The 22359-nt window shown below is 32.0% G+C and overlaps 1 protein-coding gene across 4 annotated transcripts; it reads right to left on the bottom strand.

Annotated features, from left to right (window-relative positions):
- Positions 1-1278: 1278 nt before the first annotated feature.
- On the bottom strand, positions 1279-9966 carry LOC7459861 (AUGMIN subunit 8). 4 transcript variants are annotated; one of them, XM_002325156.4, is made up of 7 exons: positions 9563-9966; positions 6207-7665; positions 5605-5724; positions 3610-3726; positions 3430-3519; positions 2839-2946; positions 1279-1672 (listed from the first exon to the last, which is right to left on the bottom strand). In XM_002325156.4, exons 2-7 carry the CDS (start codon positions 7518-7520, stop codon positions 1571-1573), a joined length of 1851 nt encoding a protein of 616 aa, XP_002325192.2. In that variant the 5' UTR covers positions 7521-7665; positions 9563-9966; the 3' UTR covers positions 1279-1570. The 4 variants fall into 4 exon arrangements, with proteins under 4 accessions (XP_002325192.2, XP_024446359.1, XP_024446360.1 ...); XM_024590591.2 differs by lacking the exon at positions 9563-9966 and adding an exon at positions 7788-8185; XM_024590592.2 differs by lacking the exon at positions 9563-9966 and adding an exon at positions 7901-8185.
- Positions 9967-22359: the final 12393 nt, after the last annotated feature.

Here is a 22359-nt window from a genome sequence, read left to right as displayed (position 1 = left end):
CGAGGCAAGTCTCCGCTATTATCCATCAGTCACGTTCAATGAAGGATATCACGATCTCCAAAATAACTTACAATCGCTCTTGTCCTAACCCTTCAATAAGAACTAGATTGTCAGAAAACTGAGGGGATATGATAAACAAACCTTTGTGTTCAGCTCCAGAAAATGTAAGCAGCATGCAAAAAAAAGCAGTGGAAAAATTTGTTGATTTCATTTTTTTCCCTAATGGAGAATCGCATGCAAATCCCATAGAAATCCATAAAACCAGAAAATCATAACTGCTTTCGCTAAACCACTAGCAAACTTGTCACAGGTCATTTTTCTTTTTTTCGACGTTGGTATACACACAGCAAAAGGAGGAAAAACGATGCATGAAATAGGTCATTAAGCTTATCCGAAACATTTCCTTTTTCACAGAAATGCAATGCACAGATTTGTAACTAAGCCACAGCAGGTGATGAAACAGCTATAACTGTGGTTAAATCAAACTTGGGCCAAAATCTCCAAAAACTCTAATTGAATCCTGAAAACAAGAATTCTTAACAAACTCAGATATCATTGTATTAAACAAAACAGTATCTCTTTGAGGCAATCTATCAAACATCTTAATAGCTATATTCTCCCGCCAAAGCTTAAGGCAAGAATCAAGAAGAGCAGAGCCAACAAACAAATCCAAACCAAACCCATCAACTATTGCCTTCGCATGTAAAATCCCACCAATTCTAGCATCCCAAAAACTCGCCTCCGCCGATATAACGAAACCATAACTATAATCATCGGGCTTCCAACGAGCGCCTTGTCTCAAATGGGTAAACAGCGAGATCGCCAACAAAGACTTGTTTTTGTTTTAAGAAGATACATCATTTGATATAAAATAAAAGACTGGTTAAATAACTTGAATAATTTTGATTAATTTTTTCCTTTTCGAACAGATATTTCAATTCATAGATCCGGTTGGATCATGCAGTGGGTTTACTTTCAAACGGATATATGAACATCAGGTTGACTGCTTAACCGGGCATTGCAGTTAACAACTGTTCTCCCAATTTTCAGTTCTTTGTTTGACAACCCTAATGCTTAAACTCAAAATGTTTGTGTCATGGATGTCAGATCCTATCTATTTCTTTTATTCAAACGGTTTCAACTTTTCTTTTATGCTCAATAACATGGCTGGCTGCGTTTTTCAACTGCAAAATCAGTATCATCACTATACACAATTTATCTTCTTCCATTTCTTTAAACCTACGAGTACATGCTGAAAATAACAAGACTGGTGCCACATTTGCCTGTTTCCCAGGGAAACATAGAATATGTAACTTTTAATTTCTTTTTTACTTTTCTGAGATCTGCTTCTACATTGAATTTCCAACCCTTAGCTTCCCTTCCCTTTCATTTTCTTTTCATTCCCTTGATACAAAAAATTACAAGAAAAAAAATGAAGAAAAAGAATAAAATAAAAATAAACTTTCCCACCGAAGTTAAGGTTAAAAAGAAAAAAATCAATTTACATTTGCCCAGAGAAGACCCCGTAATTTTATCTCTGCTGAGTGAAAAAAGTTAGCTTAGTAATTGCTCAGAGCCATGAGGGTGTTTTCATTGCCATGAATGGTGGTTGTTGCTTCTCCAGAGCTTCTTTCATTTGTATATGATGAGTCCTAATGCTGTACTCCTCTACCTGCTTGACGCTGAATGCAATTAGATACAATCCAATATATGCATGGCATGATAATAATGTCTGGGGGGGAAAAACCCTAAAATGTGTGCATGATAAGTATAGCTACAAAAAGCGATTGATTTCAGTTCTTTTCACATTTATTGAAAGTAAGCAAGCAAGGACCCCACCCCAGCTAAAGGTGTACCCACTGACAAAAATATAACTTTTCTTGCAAGAACATCATTTCAAGCCATGCAAGCAATGATGGACTGATCTTGGCCAGCCAATCTGATAGAGGACAGACCAGATTGTCCACATGTATGATCAATGAATTGCCAATGGACAAAAGGATTATTGAGCACATGAGTGAGAGAATGAAGATATTGAAAGCCCATATTGATTGATCCCACCAGCTCGGATATCTAACCAGGAAAACACTGCCATTCCTCAACCATATCAAATAAATGAAATGGTAAAAAGCTCAAACGATCGATACTGCTAGGACAGTTATCACTACAGCAATTAATTGACTGGCAAGGATTTTGTTCTGCCTTTACAAGTGCAAGACTCAAATCCAGACCAAACAGACCTAACCACTCCCACCTTGCAGCAGACAAGTTAAAGCATGTTGAGTGGCCATGTTATCCAGAGCACAAAAAAAGATTATCAATCCATGCAAATACAGCATAAGGTTGTTCTACATGCTTGCAGAGATTGAGTTGTTGGGTGTTATTGGGACCATGCAAACGTTGGGATTCTTCAATTATGAACTCAACTAAATTCATTTCCCCTTCAAGGAAGAACAAAGTTTATGATCTGAGAAAGAATGACATAGCATAGCAAGAAAGTTATAATGGCATAATCCAAGAACTAGTAGATGGTGTAGAAAAAAGTAAACATATACGGAAAGAAGGTATTCTTAAGAAGCAATTCAGCTTACTACTGATCATAACAGCACAAATTTTCCTAAATGTTTTTCTTTGACGTCCAAAAAATCCAAATGTGAGAATCGTTGATCTTACAATCCTACAAGTGATTTTGATTTAAAAATGTTGATTCACACTGCCGAGAATGCTTCTATCTAATCAACATAAAAACTTGTTAATTACTGCATCAAAGGACTAAATTTTGTATAAATTTCTTCCTATGGAAGCTTAGTTTTACAGCCATGCATGTTTTTTTCTCACCTGCATAGCTGCTGTTGATGCCAATAGAGCTTCACATTGATCAAGCTTAGCTTTCTCTTGTGCTGCAGCAGTGGCAAGCTCAGAAACCAAAGCATTCATCCCCTCCACCTATAACAAAAAAAAAAAAAGTTTAGAAGACCAGCATTAGATCTACAAATAATCTTGGCAACAGTATACAGTTTGAGGTGGGCATTGGAAATTGAGAAGCATAGCCTAAAATGTAAATTCAGTTCAATCTATTTTTTTTAGGAAAAAAAAAATATGCAAAAGAAACCATGAAAGAACTGATAAGATATCAATTTTGCATTTCAACTGAGTGGTCCCGGTCATAATGGGAATCTCAAACGAGGGTGAGCATGGTCCATAAAAATAAAAATTCAATTTGCCAATCAATTTCCAATTCTCTTTTCCCAACTTATCCACTTCAACCATCGGTAGTGAACGCATTGGGTTATGGCCTAAACAATGCATGGTCCATATAATAGCAAAAACATGCAGCTAAAATGAGAACCAAGGGGGAAAACCCCGTCATCATGCTTTATGCACTAATTAACAAAATTGAATGAGGGATAGTTAAGACATGTATCTCACTCTTGGAAGTAAAGAGCATATGGATGATCCCATTGCACGCATCACATCAACAGCTGAGCAAATAGCAACCTTCAAAGATTCTATATCTGCCTGAAGAAGCGCAATCCCAATAATGATGTCAACATCAATAATTTCTCTCTCCAGAAATCACTTCCAATCATCTTTTAAAACAAAACATACCTTTGCTCCACTGGTCACCGGAAGACGAAGAGTGCTTGCCTCCAGATCTTCCACAGCCTCAGATAAAGAATTAATATGGTCTCTTTCAAGTAAAGCCCAATCATCGAGGTAGGTGATCTGAATCAATTTACTTAGCAATTAGATAATGGGGTAGCTCAATTGGATTCAACTCCAAAAGACTAAACCTCAGTTCCAAATTAGTTTAGGAAATGAGGCATGGATAAAGAACTTGAACAGATTGTAAATTAAATTTCAACATGGTAATAGACCACCGAGATGCTTGGAGCTGACTCTCACCAGAACCTCAGCATGACATCTTTTTCACATGAAAATGTTTCTCCGTAAAAAGACAATTCTTTGTAAATTACAATATAGAATTTATAGTATAACAGGAAACTAAGCTGGTTTTCTTCAACATCAACTTGATTCTATAGGAAAAGAACTAAGATGCTGTGAAAACTTCTGATAAGCTGGATTTTAAACAAGCTTAGGACCCTACTTGATATGTTAAAAACAAGAAAAGCAACCACATTTTGTCAAATAATAGCATCTCATGTACACTGTGCATTTTTCTGAAGGCGAACAAACATTAAGTGCTTGATTTTGAGTATACCATATGCTACAATTACCCGCTAGGGTGGATTCATACTTCTTCAACATCATATTTAGAGCCACATTCTAGAAGTTAACAATGCTGCAGCAGTGCCAAGAATAACAAATCTCTTGCAATTTATCTCCCTGTAGATGCTTGTGCTCGTTAAGATCAAGGCTATCTTGTTTGTTGCTGCCACAACCAAGTTATATTTCCTTTGGCTTTTCTCTCATCAATTACAATATCTCACCAAAACTTATCCTCTCCATGCAGATACTGTTTTTGGCTCTGATTCACACAGCCTAACATCTTAAGTAAATTCAACCCATCTTATCCTGAGTTGATGCTAGCTACTGCCTTCTCAAAAATGCTTCTATAATGAGCTACAAGTTCAAACAAGCCACATATAATGAAAAAAATGGAATGGACTGCCTGTATATTTTTCCCCCCATTTACGTGTACTTTGGAGATTGGAGAAGACCTTTCACCAGTTCAGTCCAGCAGCCCTTACATTTCATAAGGTTTCTCCTTGTGCTGGAACCTTTTCTTTTTCATACATGCCTAAACCGCTAGGATGTACTCTTTAAAATATAGATTTCAAAATATACATTAACTGCTCTTCAGAATTTCAGATACTCTAGTGTACATTCAAGTTAACCAATATTCCTCCACCATAGCAATTCACCTTTCTTCTGTTTCAAACCACCACCTTCCTTTCCCCCACCAAAAAAACAGAGAACCACATTTCAGTGAGAATAAAATTGCCAAAGGATTACTTAAAGCTTCGAAAAACTGCTCTTAAAAGCTCCCCTATTCACCACCTATTCACTATCTGTTCATGTAATACAAGATCTCCCAGATGCATATAGGGGTATTTTATACATGATGGATTAGAAGCTCCCTGCACTTCCATTTCCATAGACAATAAGTGGTAATGGTGGGCCCTTAGACCCAAATATTTGCTTGCCCTATATGTTATAAGAAACCAAAACAATTCCAGTCTAAGTTGAAGCTAGATAGCATTTTAGATAGGACTAGAACTCATCTTTCTCACAAACACTTGACATACTCCCGACATGTCAGGTAATTTAACAAAACTGTTCTCATTGACAATCACGGGGATACCTTGTTGCAGGCAATTAAATTATGGATTGAAAAGATGTCCCTTTTCCCGCATCCCCCTCAAGAAGAAATGGTTGCAGCTTCTATTCGCATAATTTTAAATTACATTAATAAGAATTAAGGATCGCAACAAAATAGATAGATCTAAAATGCACAGAGGTTACGATAAAGAACTACACCCTACAACATTTCAGAGAAAACCGCTCGGTAGATGAATAGAAATAATTAGATCATGCTGTGAAGTACTAAAACAATAATGTCATGATAAAGAGAGGCATTACTTGATCAATCAATACTGCATTGAGTTTGAGCTCCAACTTCAGCTGTTGGAGATTGACCCTTTTCCTGATTACCGAATCCCACAAAGCTAAAGTGGCGTCCCAAACGTTGTATAAAGTTCTCTGCACCATCAAAACATGTTTTTATGAATTTAAAACATCAAAGGAAAGGAAATTCTCTTTCAGCATCAATGTTAAGAACAAGAGCTGAAGAGCCAAGGTTCATCTTCAATGAAAAATCACTGAAACATAAAAGGCCCATCAAACCACAAAAAGTGGTGCAATTTAACAACCTGCTGCATATTTTCTTCACAAACAGCACCACTAATTTTTTTCACTGTTTTGCATTACTCCAAACAAGCATACAACTTTCTGTATTTTATAATAAAAAACTACAGTTGTAGACTGCTAAAAGGGATTGAAACTGAGAAACTATTACCTAGAATAACGGTTGAAGGCACCATATGACTAGAATCATATTTATGGAAAGAAAGCCGACATGACAGATGCCATCAAAAGTTCCATGCAATTAACAAAACATTAAGATAGATGGCAGATTCAGGACGTCTACATTCTAAGAATATTGGTAAACGTTCAAATCCTACCTCTGCAGTCACTTTCTGAATGTAAAGAACAGCCTCTGCCCGAGCATTAGCAAATCGCCATTGCAAATATCTATTGTATAGCAGTCGTATCTGATGAGCATCTTCAATATAGCTTGCACCCTTTTTCCCCTTTTTAAAATCCGCTATAAAACTAAGCACAGAAGTGGAATTATTGGGCTGAACGGAGACACTAGATGGCCTTATCCGAGATGGGCTAACCCCTCTAGAAGGAGTAGATGGTCTTGTCCGAGATGGACTTACACCTCTATTAATGGAAGTCCTACTTGGTGATGCAGGACGCGATCCAGGAGCAGGCAAGGACTGAGATCTAACAACAGGAGTTACTAATGATATCCTGTCCGATACACTTGATGTAACAAGCTTCTGAGCACCCGATATCCGCTGCAATTTATCATCAAACGAATTCACCTCAGACACTACTCTGCCAATTTCTTCCAGTGATAACCTCGAGGTATCACTAGCTGATTTTTGTAAAGGTTTTATTGAATTATCAGGTATGGGCGTTCTCCTGAGTGAAGATAATCCAATTCCAACTGGAGTTGACAAGGCTTTCACATTCTTATCAGTGAGATCCACACTTCTATTCAGTGATGAATTAGAACATACCTTCCCACCTATCCTACTTGGCCATCGATGCTGATCAATCAATCTAGAATGTAAACCATCTACTGGTTTGGCGTTTTCTGATTGATCCTGCGAATTCTTCCCTTTAAGAGGACTCCTCTTTCTCTCTGGTGTAGGCTTTCGTGACCCAGTTGGCGTTTCAGCCTGCTTATGGACTACATTTGAAGAAGGCCTCAATGTGCGATCGGAGGAGACATTATTAACTGGTTTTTCCTTCTTACTGATAGGAATAGAAATACTATCCGATTGAAATGAAACACTGAGACTTCTCATTGTAGAGGGCCATAAACTCTCTTGTAACCGACCACCGGTACTTAGCCTTCTAGATGGCAACTGCACATCAACTGATGAATCTTGAACCGGTGTGGAAGGCCTTGAGGGTGAAGGTGGGGTTGAAGGGCGCCTCCTCTCCGCCGATTGAGATCTTTTAGGCACCACCGGGGAAGGTGTAGGCAGTGTTCTACTGAGGCTCGGTGATGGGAAACGCCTAGCAACAGAAGGTGTTGATGAAGAGGGTGATTTGTACCTAGAAACAACTTCCCTCGTCCGAGGACGGCGGGTGGTGGTTGCTGCTTTCGCTGTTGCATTGCTGTTTCTTTCAGCTGGAACCAGGGGGGGTCTTGGGGTATCCAGTACTGCTGTGTGCTTCTCTAATTCACATACATCCATCAAACACTGTCCAAATTAGACCACATTGATGGATTCTTTCACATAATTAAACAACCAAATTTGACAGCTTTCATTTTCTAGTATACCACATTGAAAGGAATCACACAAATTGCTCAAAAAGAAGATCCTTTTCCCTGCAATAAATCTGCCACAAATGCACATAACCAAGAAAAAAAAAAGGTAAGACGCTACAGAATGGCAGTCAAAAAAAAGAATATAAACCAATAAAAAAGAAAAAGTAAAACCCAAAAATTGAGAAAAGCTTACATCTTTACAGAGACTCAGATCTCAAAGATTGCAAATTTGAGAATCAAAACAAAAAAAATGCAAATGGGTATTGAATATTCATCAAAACAAGCCCAAATCCAATCAGATCATACCATGACAAAGAGGTTAAGCAATGATTATGATAAAACACCATCCGGGGGCAAAATGTGGTCACGGAAAAATCCGGAGATGGGCACAACGTGCATTAATGGTCATCACTTTTTCGGGCTAAAAGGAAAGTAACTCTTGGTGTTAAGGGGTCCCCTATGAAAATGGGGAGACTGAAGAGTGGACTACTGTGATGGAGAGGTCGAGGATAAAAGAACAAAGAAACAAAATAAAATGGGTGCGTAGGATAAGAGTGATTGTTTTTCTCTTCTTCTTCTTCTTGTTTTTTTTTTTTTTTCACTTTCTTTGTTTTTAAGCTTATACAATTTGCCCTTTTGTCCCTCTCACGGGAGTGCCATGGTCGGGTGGGCTGGCAATTGAGGTACACTCAACCACGCAACATTACCTCACTCCTTCCCTGTTTCCTTCTCCTTTTTTACTACTTTTCTTCGATGAAAGTGATATCAAAGCTTACACACGTAAACAAACTTCTTAAAAAACAGTAAAAACATAAATATATTTAGTTAAATAGAAAAATATCAAATTAATTTATCTTTTATATGGTTTTATAACAAATTTTTATACTTTAGAAACAGAAAAATATATTATTTTTCATCTATATATCTGATAAATAATGTTTTTCAATTTGTTTTTCATAATTCTTTTAAATTTTGATATTAATACTTTAAAAATATCTAATAAAAATATTACTTTAATTTTTTAAAAATAAAAAAATAATTTAAAAAACACTTTAAAAACAGAAATTTTACAGCAATGTTGTGAAATAATGAGAAATAAAAGTCACATGTTATAGGGAGAAAAATAAAATAACTGTGATGGGCATTAATGAAATAAAGAGATCCCACATTGGGATCACACAGTGAATTAATTTCTTTTTTTACCTGGGTTTTCTTGATTTTGTCATCTAGTAAAATTACGTCCAAGAAAATATTTATGGAAATAATGTGATTTGTTCTTTTGCGAATAATTTAAAATAGTTTAATAATTAGAAGATTGAAGTTGCAGGTGCTGATGTTCTTGAGGGTATGGGAACAGACATGGAAGACCACGTGCAGGCAAGACCATTGTCCATCCCCATAAATTACTACCACTTACTAACCCTCCCCCATTCATACTATTATTAATTCAAAAAAAAATTATAATTTACAGTTTGACCACTTGTGCCGAGCTTGTTATCTTCTATAATTTACAGTTTGACCACTTGTGATATTTTTAAATTATAGGATTGATTCCCTTGTGTGCAGAGCTTGTCATCTTATGTAATTTACAGTTTGACCACTTGTGAGATTTTTAAATCCTGATTCAGTGATCAGATCGATGAAAACCCAGAAGGATTTAAATTTTTCAGAGAAAATTAACATGGGTTTCTAATGAAGAATCTATTTGACCTAACAATGACTGTTTATATGTCTTTGGCATCGAAGACAGGTAATACAGCTATGAAATGGAAGAAAAAAACTGTATAAATCTCTCTGAATTCTGATGGATTTCAGAAATGGAAGACACGCAAGTTCTATGGATCATAAAAACTTTTTATATTTCTCAATTTTTTGTCTAAAAACAGGATTTAACCCGTCTCAGGAGGGAAAAAGGAAAGAAATTAAAATGTCTTCATAGATGCAAAAAAGTAAGGGAGAGTTTCTCACCTTGAATCACTGGCATTAATAAAACTGTTCTTCAATGATGGAAACTAATCAATTATGACTAGTTCTGTTAATATCGCTTCAATATCACGGAGAAGGATCGGGAATTGAACAGCAGAAGACGGTGGCGGCTTCAAGGGACGGCGGATCCAAAGAGGAGAGACTGTCAACGGTGATCGTAGAGAGAATATCACGGCGAGGGAAGTGTCGTGACCGGGTTTTATGGAGAGAGGGAGGGAGAAAAGGTAATATATTAATATAGAATTAAAGGAAAAAAAGTAAAGAAGGTTTCGAATTGAAAATGAGGGAAGGAAAGGAAACGGTTTTTCAGTTGAGAAGAGGACGCTGTTTTCGCGCCACCTACTTTATCGAGAGTTGTAGAGACTTTTCTTCTGGAGTGATTATTGTTTTTTCGCCTCTCTTTTTTTCCTTTTCTTTTTCCTCTTTTGACTCTCTGATTAATTGTTTTCTAATAGCTAATTTATTGCCTAAATTGCTCTTCTTAATACCTTATCAAACCGTCTTCCAGCCAAATAAATAAATGAAAACAACGTTGGAAATTAATTAAATATGTTTTTCCTTAAAAAAACATTATATGATGGAGAAGGGTTTTTTTTAAGGTGCCTTTGTCTTAAAATTAAACATATTTTTTTATTTTAAAATGTATAAATTAAAACTTCTTTAATTACATGATTGGTTTATCTGCTTTGAATTTCATGCAACGAAAAATATTCATTCACTGACCGTCTAATATCCCTGCTGAACGGTGTCCGTCGGGCTGCAATGATGTTAGTCCCCCCCCACTGTACCATATAATTTAGAAGTACAAAAATAAATATGACAAATACAATTCAAAGAAATTAACGGGGAAAAAAGGCCGCTAATTGCCTGCAGCTATATTTATAAAATAAAATTTTATATTTTTTTTAATTTTATTATTCAATAACCTAATTTTTTTTTAATTCTTCGTTCAATATTAAATTATTTAGAAAATTATGTTTCATATATTTTTAAATTTTTTTTTTATATTAGGTTATATATCGGTCTTCATGAATTTAGTTTTTTATTTTAATTTTAACCGTTAACATTATATTTGTTGGAAGTGTAGCTTCATAATTTTTTGTTATTTTCTTTATATGAATTTATATCGATTTTATGATTTAAGTCTCGGGGGTTTAAAAGGTTAACCCGAATTAATTCAAGTCTTTTTTTAGATATTTTTTCTAATTGAAATTATTTTTTTCAATCTCATCTGTCAACATTGTGTTGGTTGAAAATTGAGTTTTGTAGTTTTTTATTATTTGCTTTCTATTATATTGTCTCAGTCTCATGACACGAGTCACAAGTTTGACAGGTTAGCCAAGTTGACTCTGTTAATTTTTGTGTCATTTTTTAATTCAATATTTTTTTATATGAGTTTCATAATTTTTTTTATTTACTTCGTATGAGGTTATCTTAATTTCATGACTTGAATTGCGAGTTTGGCAAGTTAACCTCGATTGAATCAGTTTATTTTTTTTTCTTTTTTAATTGATTTTTTCTTCAATTTCACCCTCTAACAACTCAATCTATTATTTATTTATTTATTTAGATTTTGTTTCAATCTCATCTTGTTTGGGAATTGAGTTTTGTAGTTTTTTTAATTTGCTTTTTGTGGAGTTATTCTAGTCATATGGATTTAGTTTTTTTTTTCTTGATTTCAACCTCCAATATTAGATCTGTTGGAAAAGAAGCTTCATGGATTTTTTATTTGCTTTTTATGAATTTATTTTGGTCTTGTGACCTATGTTACAGGTTTAATAGGTTAGCTTGGGTTGACTCAAGTCAGGTTTTTATTTTACTATTTTTCAACACATTAACTATGTTTGAACTTTTTTTTACCTTAAAAAAAAATTATCTGACCCATAGTGCACGTGGGTCAAATAGAATCATGCTATCAAATAGAATCATGCTATCATGGGAATTATATTGTACAACTTTTATGCATACCTTGTATAGTTTTGTGATCTTACATAGTGGATTACACACTTGTTATTGTATATGTGCCTCAATATATAAAAATAAAAGATAGTTGCTAACATTGGTTAAAGCCACATATTATTCATAAAACTTGTTTTTTATCTTTTCTAACTTGGTATTAAAGCCTATTTTATGTTACTGCCTTAATGGATAATGCAATCAATCAAATAGTGGCTTCCACCTAATATTTTACTATAGTGATTACTCCTCACTCAATTTATAATCCATTGATAGCTACCTCTTCTCTTTTTACTATTGCACTAATTGTTCCAATTTTTTTGTTAATTATTGTTGAACTAATTAGTGCTTCTCTTCCATTAACTACTACTGATAATTTTCATTCAATAGCCATAACTTTTAATGGTGTGGTCCTAACTCTACTATCCAATACACAATAAGGTATTTCTCTAAAGTTAACTAAAATTAATTTTCTATATTAGAGGATGCAAATTAAGCTCTATTTACAAGGTCAGGGGTTTATTCTTTTGTTGATGATTCTTTTCCTAATCCTCTCTCTCATATAGTTTCCATATATATGGTTGCCCCTACAATCAATCCTTCTTTTCTTTCATGGAAACAACAAGATCATCTAATCATGAGTGCTTTTTTGCCCTTGGTTTTTTTAATGAAGTCTTGCACCTTGTTTTTAATTGTAAACATCTTGTAGCATATGGCAAACTCTTGAAATAACATTTGCTTCACCATCTAATTCCAAATTTATGCAACTTCATGGTTACTTTCAAGAGTTAAGAAAAAGAGATTATACATTTAATACATATTTACAAAAAGTAAACTCTTTATTTGATGAATTAGCTATTGTATGAAGACTGATCTTTCTGGAAGACTTTAATCTTTAATTTTTAAAGGGTTGAGAGGAGAGTTTAAAGATTTAGTACTAGTTTTTCTACCAAAACCTAGCCCTTTTATTATACTAACCTTCACAATCACATATTAACATATGAGTTTCTCCATAAAAGTTCTCTTTAAACTATTTCTAGACTTACTGGAGTTGCTTCTTTTATATCGACACCTGCGTGATCCCTTTCAACCTTCCTTGCTCTGTGCCTATCCTACCAATCTTATGGAGATTCTTTAAACTTCAATGGTTGTAATTACCATCAGAACCGCGGTGTTAAGGGATGCTTTCGTGGTGGATGGAGAAACAATAACAATAACAATACTTTTCATAACAACAATGGATATAGTTTTGGATATAATTTTTGGCAACAAGGCACTTGTTTCTCCTCCTCAGATTAGTGGTCTAATAATTGGTATGTAAAATGTCAGTTATGTAATGATTTTGGTCATACAACAATGTCTTTAGTTAGCTATTCATAATTTGCAATATAATTCTATTTTAGCATTTAATAATGCTCTTATTGCTACTTCTATTACCTGCTTTCCTGATATTGGTGCAAATCATAATGTGACACTTGATCTTAAGAACAGTTAAGCTATAGTTAAGCCAAGTACAATTTGTTTGGTTCTTATTATTATCATTTCTTGATGTTGGCATACTAATCAACTACAACTTCATAATGCATTCTTGAATGAGATACTTCAAGAAGAGATGTACATAGAGTAACCATCTAGTTTTGTTTACTCTACTCTTTCATCTTATGTTTTCCACCTTAATAAGTTTTTAGATGGCTTGAAGCGGGCTTCTTGGGTTTGGTACAATCGTTTAAGTGACTATCTCCTTTCTATTGGTTTTTAAACTTCTAAAGTTGATATTTCTTTATTTATTTTTTCTATGGGTAGTGATATCTTCTTCTTCTTTTGGCTTATGTATGATGATGACTTACTGAGAGTGATTTAGCCTTGCTCCAACATTTAATCTCTTTGCTCAATTCAAAGTTTAAGCTTTGAGATTTAAAGTTTTTTGCATTATTTTTTAGGAATTAAAGTTAAGCATATTTTTTATGGGTCTCATGTTTACTTAACAAAAATATTATCTTAACATTCTTTACATAACCAATATGTCTTTTTATAAACCTATTGCACTACTCCAATTTCCTAAAAGTATGGGAAGTAAAGAACTGTTGCTCATTCCTCTACAGGAGCCAAATATAAGGCCTTAGTTTATGACACTGCCAAAAATATATGGATTCACTCATTGCTTTTAGAACTTTGACTTCCTTTTATTTCTTCAACTACATCATAGTGTCTTAATTTAGATGCCACCTATTTATTTGTAAATCTTATTTTTCATGCTTGTTCTAAGCATATTGAGATTGACTATCATTTTATTTGTGATAGGGATGCTAACTTGAAGGGACATATTATAAAAATTATATTGTACAACTTTTATACACACTTGTCTTGTATAATTTTGTGATCTTATTACTAAATCTCCTATTTAGTTATTTATTTATTTTGTTTTTTTACCATTAATGTGTATTTTGTGGGCATTTGAACCTATCATATTGTTCTAAACTTTGTCCTACAAGCAATAGCAAATTTTCAATACATCAAAATCACCACCTAGAACAATTTGACAGACCCAGCTGATATTTATAATTATAAACAAACAAAGCATTTAATTACATTGCATTTAAATCACCATCTCCAATATCGAATAGTATTAACCACTATAAGGTCTGCACGCATGTCCATTGTTGTTTAATTACACACCATTTGCCTAATTGTGGTCCAAATTTTAGAGATGAATCTACTATTAGCATCAGGTCCCAGAAATGGATGCGAAGCTCTCAAAGGAAAAATCTACATTAAATTCTTAAAAAAAGGAACACTATATTTCCATTAATTTGCTTCATTTCAGAAACGGAAAGAAAAAAAAAACTGGGAGAAAAGACCTGAAGAGCTTCAATTAATTAAAGAGTAGTAGGTTGTTTAATCAATAAAAATCAGCTTTTTTTATCTCTCAGAATTTATTCTACTATAAATAGTAGACTCCATCTTTGCCGATCCAGAAATAAGGTAAAATTACTGATCTATTGGATGGATTGTACTAGGTTGATCATCAAGAAATATTAGATTACAAGAACCCATGAGAGAAATGGTTGAAGGGTTTGTCATCTTCCATTGCTGTCAATACATGAACTTCTCTTCGCCTCCTTGAAGGAATCCTTAGTTTATTACATCTGTCTCTGTCTTTGTCTATTCATGCTGTCCTAACGTGAAGTTTCGCTCGAGAAATTGGCATGTTGTTAACCTATGTAATACGCTAGCTAGCATAATTAATCATTTCACAAAATCCCATTACAAAGATCCCAAGGAAAGGGCGAATATGGATGACTTGACATTAGAAATAAACAAGAAAATAATCCTAATTATGAAGACTTTACATAGAGGTGGAGATCAATTAAGGATCATCTTCACATTTGAAAATTGATGGGAAGGAAATTAATCATAAACCCAATAAACAACTCAGCTAGAAAAATTGATTATCCCATGATTAAGAAAGGCCACTGTCCACATCCATAAGTTTTTGCGACTTAGATGTAAGTTTGGGCAGCTGGAGACCTGGTAAAATATAAACTTGTGTGGAGAATACAATGCAGGTTACCATGTTGAAGGAACTACTGGTTCTGTTATGACTTTGATAGGAATTATTCTAATCTTTCACATATAATATATAATCCAGTAGTTATTATGATAATAATTATTTTTTAAAGTTTTTTTTAAATATATTAAATAATTTTTTATTTTTTAAATTTATTTTTATTATCATCATGTCAAAATAATCTAAAAATATATATAAAAAAATCAATATATCTTGCTTGAAGTGAATGGAGACTTGGGTAAAATTAAATTATTTAAGAAATATTTTTTTATTATTTTTTTATATATATCTAACAAGTGGAGCTTTAAACATTATTCATTTCGCATTTCAAATCTTTTATTAATTAAATAGAGCAATTTTTATTTTATAAAACATAGCTATAAATATATCTTGCTTAAAGTTAATTTGAGCATGGAAGACATGAAGTATGAATTGAGGAGCAAGGAGTGCGAAAGATTAAAACAGTAGTACTGACCTAGACTTCGTTCAAAATAATTAGCTACTTTAAGAAACTTAATTATTTCGGAACTCGTGGAAAGAATATAAAATCTGTAAAGTTTTTTTATTAAAAAATGAAGTAGCAGAATCATGGCAACATGAATAGACATATGGGACAAGAATTTGTCTGGACTAGCCATTGTTTGATGCATTTTTCATGAAAAAATATGAGAGCAAAGTGTTTTTAGTATGATCTGCAGAGAAAACTCGTTACTACTACCAAGCTTACCACGTTCATAGAACAAGAATCATTATTGAAACAAGTTGATAATGAAGTTTGGATCAGCTAAAGAAAAAAATTTGTTTTTACGTTTTAAAAATGTTTTTGAAAAAACTTGAATGAAATTTTTTTAATACTAAGTTGTTAAGTTATTTTTTACATTCATAGCATTTAAGTTATTTGATTATTTATTAGTTAAATTTTCTCTTTACGTATTAAAATACCATAAAATTTTAAAATATTGTTTCCGAGTTCAGTTTTTTAACATTAAATTTAACATATAACCATGAAATTTAAAATCATTTTAGTTAGGAGAAAAATTAAAAAAAAAACCCTAAACACATCGAAAGCAAAAAATGACATAAAGATAGTTGGATATTTCTTCTATGATTGAGATATCAGGGTGTGGATGAAGCTCAATTATAGGTGTGTTTGGAATGTGGTGTAAATCGTGTTCCCTCAAATTTTGAATTTTTTTTTGGTTTAAATGAATTTTTATTTATGTTTTCATATCGTTTTGATGTGCTGATGTCAAAAATAATTTTTAAAAATTAAAAAATATATATTTTAATGTATTTTTAAACCAAAAACACTTTGAACCGTTACCGCTAACACAATCTTAAACACACCATAAATCACAAATAGTAGGGATAAGGGACTTTTTTTATGTGATCGGTAGACAGTAAAAGTTGAAGATCAAAAGGGTATACCTAGTTGGATTTTTCAATGGAAACATGACCGACACCATTGGCAAATTTGTTGTTGATGACAAATATGAACAAACCTTGTATCTACAATTTTTTCTTGAGTTTTCCTTCTTAGCTTTTCATTCCATTTTCGAAGTCTTGTCGGGTTTGTTTGCTTCTTCTTTTACCTCGATGGAGTGTATAATTCTTTTATTCCACTATCAATTGTTTTTACAAAGAATAGAAAAAAAAAGAAGAGAAATGGTGTAAATTTTAAAAATTGAAAGACTTAGGCCCCGTTTGTTTGCTGGAAAGTAATTTTCTTTTAGAAAGTGAATTCCGGGGAAAGTGAATTCCGGGAAAGTATTTTTCGATATTTGATAATGTAATGAAAAATAAGTTGGAAAACATTTTCCAGTGTTTGGTTATGTCATGGAAAATGAGCTGGAAAATAACTTATTAATGTTTTATTTTTCTCAAGTTTATTAAAATAATAAGGAACAGATCTTACAAATTAAAAAGTTAAATGAGAATGAAATTGAAAAAAAATATAATTTCATAAATTATCTCAAATAAAATAAATAATAATCAAAATAATAGAGATCAAATCTAAAAAATTAAAAAAAAATGAAAGATGAAGAAATTAAAATAATAATAATTAACATTTCATAAATTATTTCAAATAAAATAAGTAACAATCAAAAGAATGAGGACCAAATTTGATAGATAAAAAATTTCAATAAAAACAATGATAAGAAAAAAGCAGATAGCAATTATAAAAATAAGGACCAAAGTTAATATAAAAATTAAATTTTAAGAGATGAAATTGAAAAATAAATATTCAAAACAAATTATATATAGCAATCAAAAGTTTGAGGATCAAATTTGATATAATCAACAAATAATAACATTTCTAATTTTTTCATAACTTCCGGAAAGTGTTTTGCGTCCAAATTTTCCAGGAAAACACTTTCCTGAAAATCAACCCAAATTTTCCTTTGACTGGAAAATGTTTTCCGTTGACCAACTTTTCTAATGACAAACAAACACAAGAAAGTTTGGAAAGTGATTTCCCGGAAACCACTTTCCGGAAAACAAACACAGCCAAAAGGGAAAACACTTTCCTGGAAACCAAACCAAATTTTTCTTTGACTGGAAAGTGTTTTCGTTGACCGGAAAGTGTTTTTCATTAACCAATTTTTCTAATAACAAATAAAAACATGAAAGTTTGAAATTTGTTTTTGGCTTTCCAAGAAACAAACATGATATTATAATATAAAATTATTCATAATTAAAGGATGTTGCAATGTTTGACGAGGATTAAAATTCCACTCTATTGCTTCGAAAATAAAAAAATCTTACTCTATGACGGCTTGCTATTATTATGTAACTCCTCCTTTATTTTTGAGCGGCCCCTGCTTTCATGCCGACAAAAGCCTTAAAGTTCAAGCTACAGGTAAGCAAACAGCAATGAGAATGAGTAGGGAATCCAATTTAGATATTTACATGTGATTGTAATAAAGTTATTTTTTAAAATTTATTTTTATATTAATATATCAAAATAATCTAAAAACACATTAATAAAATAATTTAAAGCAAAACAAAAAAAATCAATTTTAAAAAAAACTCCAGTTGAAACGTCTCAAAGAGTTTTTGAGTTAAAAATGAATTTAATAAGATTTCTATAATGTTTTTTTAGGTGTTTACAAGTGAAAACAAATTGAAAATCCAAAACTTAGATCATGACTTTCCACGGCCAAAACTTGAGCTAGAAAACGACACGTTGTAGCCTTAGCAGATAACGCATCATAGGCCTTAATAAACGACACGTTATCCATTCTGTTCAAAAAATTAGGTCACTAGCCTATTTTTTTTTTTTTTTTAATGAGGTGGACAAGCTTGACCTTCTAGGCTTATACGAGTCTAGACTAGACCTTTACTTTTAGGCCAAGCATGCAAACTTGTCCTTTCATGTCCAAGCATGCTTGGAATATTGTTAAATAACCCTTAATCCCTTTTATTATTATTTTTAAAATAAAATAAAATTAGTTTTAAATAAATTTATAATTAAATAATCATTCAATTATGTCATATTTTAAAGAAGATGAGAGCTTTTATAGTAATATTAACAATTATTTTACAAATAATTATATATTAATCTAATATGCATATTTAAAAAAAATCATTAATATTCAATACAAACAAAATGTTTATTTTGGTGATTTCTTATTATAATTATTTTATATAAGTTTCTTGAATTTATTATGGGTGTAAAATAATAGATTCATGGTTTTTTATTTTTTTTAAAAAAAAACTTGTTTTCACAATCATGTTTCTTCATTAAAAAAAAATGCTTCTAATAGAAAAAACTTGGTTTCACAAAAAAAAAAAAAAAAAAAACAAGAAGAAGAGAATGAATAAAAAAATGGATTTTTTATTAAAAAAATATATTTTTCCTCTTTAATTCAAGTCATTATAATTTTTATGATTTTTATAATCATCATTAGTTTTTATTCAACAAACCATGTTGCCAATAAAAAAAATAAAATTATTAAAATAAAAGAGAACCACATGAATGAAAGGATATAGTGAATGGATTGTCGTTCTTCTAGACATGCGCTGAAACCATCATACGAGGTGGCTGGTTCTCTCTCTCTCTCTGCCACGCCATCAATCCTACTCTAATAAGTAGAGGGCCCATTTGTCTTTTCCTCTTTAGTAGACAATCTAGTACTTCCATCAACAATTTATTAATTTGAGAACTGCAAAAAGCATATTGGACCCCCTTTTTCTGATTCAATGAACCACATTCCAAGATTTGACCTTTAATCATTGTTAATATTGGGGCAACAAATTGCCTTGAGGCACTTTACCTCCAGAGATTATTTAGACATATGATATGTTAATGGTGTTTGTTTTAGTGGTTAGATTGTCTTTTTTTTAAAAATTAAATTTTATAATATTTTTGAATTGATTGATGATAAAAATAAAAAAAATATTTTAATATATTTTTAAATTAAAAATACTTTAAAAAACAACAGGTATAGTAACAATACCGAATGCTACCATTATTTATCTTTCAACTTAAGTCTGTGTTTTTTTGGGCTCTTTGTTTTTCATTTGTTGTCGGTGAGTTCTAGATATCTAAAGATTAAAATAATTCAAGTCACATGGTGAAGAATTATTTTTTTCTCCTTCTCAACCGAGTGAAAAAAAATTAAAAGAATGAACTTAATCATTTCTAGGTAAACAAGTTCAATGTTGGTTGCAAAATAAAGAACATGAAAATGATTTCGAATTCTATTATTAATTGATTTGCTATAATTGATGATTATGTTCACAATGTTGACATAATGAGAGAAATCTTATAATAATAATGTAAAGTTCATGCAAAAAGCAATTATTAATAAGAAGAAATAACATATTATGATTTATTTATTTAGTCTAGGTACAATAAATAAATAAAAAGTAAATAAAATCTCAATTTTATCCATTGTTATAAAAAAGATCAAGCTATGTTTAATAGATTAATTTAGTGATTTTTCCACTTAAAACCTAACTCGAGTTGTGTTTGATTTTAAATTAACTAGAGATTAATCTATTCAAACCCAAGTGATCTATCAGGTCAATCAACGATGCAATCGAGAATTGCGTAAAATTTAGTAAAAATAATTTATTTATTTTTATCTGAAATGACATCATTTCAGGTTTTCTCAACAAAAAAAAAAGTCCAAAAACAATAATTTTTTTTGAAAGAAAAATACTCCAATAAACCCAGGACAATCTATTAACCCACGAGTTGACTCACCCAACTTGTCATCTAGGCCTCGGTTCAAGTCCATGCATATGCCATGCCCTTGCATGTCCGAACATGCCCTTTTTTATTGAATTTTCTCTTCTTCGAAAGATCATCGAAGCTTTACTTTTCCAAAAAAGATATGCTTTGCCTGATGTGGCGTTTTGTCGATGAGACATTTCAAAGTATGGCAGTCCCGAATCCTCATGTGGTCTAATTATTTGAAGCAACAAGAATCCAAAATTAACACATTATTTTCTTCATACTCACAGAACAATCCATGATTCTCGCCGATTTTATTTTTATTTTATTTTTTGTTTCGTGGATTACTATAATTCACGTTGGATACCATAGCAAGTTAGCAGCCGCTGTCTGCCTCTTTGCTCATAAACTACAAGGTGATTTTTCCAAGGGATAAAAACAGTGGAGTTGAAAATGGGAAATGATTGATAGGATTGAACTTGAAAATAAATTAAAATAATATGTTTTATTATTATTATTAAAAAATTATTTTGATATTAGTACATTAAATATTTTAAAAAAATTTAATAAAAAGATTTAAATTTAAAAAAATATAATTTTAATTTCTATATATGTCTGCCAGAACCGAAGATTGCTCTGTATCCTGTGGTTACGTGAGATAATTGATGAAAAAAGTAAGGGTCCACAGGAATGCACTAGACTAGAGAAGTCTGACAAAAACTCATATTCGTTCCAGAAATTCTCTGTGATCCTGATGGAGCTTTGCTCTCTACACCACTCGGTGAAGAAAAAACATTCTTATGTAATTGCGGGTAATAATTTAACCGGTGAGATTTTGAATTTATTTTTTAATATCATGAGTTTAGTTTTTTTAGGATTATTGGAGATTTATATTATTATTAATTTTAGAGCCTGTAAAATTAGTCGAGTCACACGCAAGCTGACAAAGCTTATAAGAACACTTATATTAATAATAAAAAAAACATTGTAATGCCAAAATAGAAATGAATGTTCATTTGGGCAACCCCCGCCTGGTGGAAACATAGCAGAGAAGTTTCAGCCGTTGAAAGTGAGGAACAGGCCTTTCCTCTGGGCTTGATGCCTGTCCTCAATGACTTATTGGACCCGTTGCTTCTACGTAAATCTATTCTACTAAAGTTGACCAACATCGGTAATTTATCACTTCATAGTTTATATGATCACATGATCATGCAACTCCAAATTCGGAAATAAAAGGCCATGATATAGGCCAACAATAGTAAATGGAAGATATTTGCTAAATCTACTCCAATAAGCAGAAAAGGCAAGAGCAAGAAAAACAGAAGAAGGAAGTTTACTCCTACTACCATATCAAAAATCCCATCGATGAAAATCATAACTTCACATGCACAATCCTGCCAAATGTAACTAGCCAAAACTTTTAACCTGACCGAGGAAAAAGACCTCAGATCCAATATTCCAGGACTTGTTAAGGATGACTACTTTTATATTTTAAGCATGTTTGGCAATGCGGATGAAATCGTGTTTCTTTAAATTTAATTTTTTTTGTTAAAATTTTTTTTTTATATATATTTTCAGATCGTTTTGACGTGGTAATATTAAAAATAATTTTTTAAAAAAAAAAATTATTTTGATATATTTCTAAACAAAAAACACTTTAAACCATAACCACTACTACAATTCCAAACACACTCGCATACGCAATTGTAAGGACTTTCTAATTCAATCATGTCGAATTATCAAGTTATGACCAATGTAAGGATACTTTAAAAACAAAAAACTAACACCAGTCTACTTGTTAGTGAAGTGGTAGGTTGCTTGTAATAGCTGATTTCGGGGATGTTTGGGAACATTGTAACAGTTGTTTTTCAAAGTATTTTTTATTTGAAAATGCATCAAAATAATATTTTTTAATTTTTTAAAAATTATTTTGACATCAATATATCAAAACTATCTGAAAACATCAAAAAAATTAATTTGAAGTAAAGAAAATTTTTAAAAAAAATTATTTTTTTTCAAAAACATTTTTGAAAATAAAAAATAAATGGACTCTTCATCGGTTTCGGGTGGAAT

Source organism: Populus trichocarpa, chromosome 18 (assembly GCF_000002775.5).
Source record: "Populus trichocarpa isolate Nisqually-1 chromosome 18, P.trichocarpa_v4.1, whole genome shotgun sequence".
Lineage (NCBI taxonomy): Eukaryota > Viridiplantae > Streptophyta > Magnoliopsida > Malpighiales > Salicaceae > Populus > Populus trichocarpa.
This window is presented reverse-complemented; position numbering and strand designations above follow the sequence as displayed.

Excerpts from the sequence above, each read along its gene's own strand:
- LOC7459861 (XM_002325156.4), bottom strand. The coding sequence starts at position 7,520 with ATGGATGTATGTGAATTAGAGAAGCACACAGCAGTACTGGATACCCCA. Across the intron at positions 3,727-5,604 it reads ATGCAGTATTGATTGATCAA|ATCACCTACCTCGATGATTG; the intron begins GTAATGCCTCTC and ends AAATTGATTCAG. Across the intron at positions 3,520-3,609 it reads CGGTGACCAGTGGAGCAAAG|GCAGATATAGAATCTTTGAA; the intron begins GTATGTTTTGTT and ends GCGCTTCTTCAG.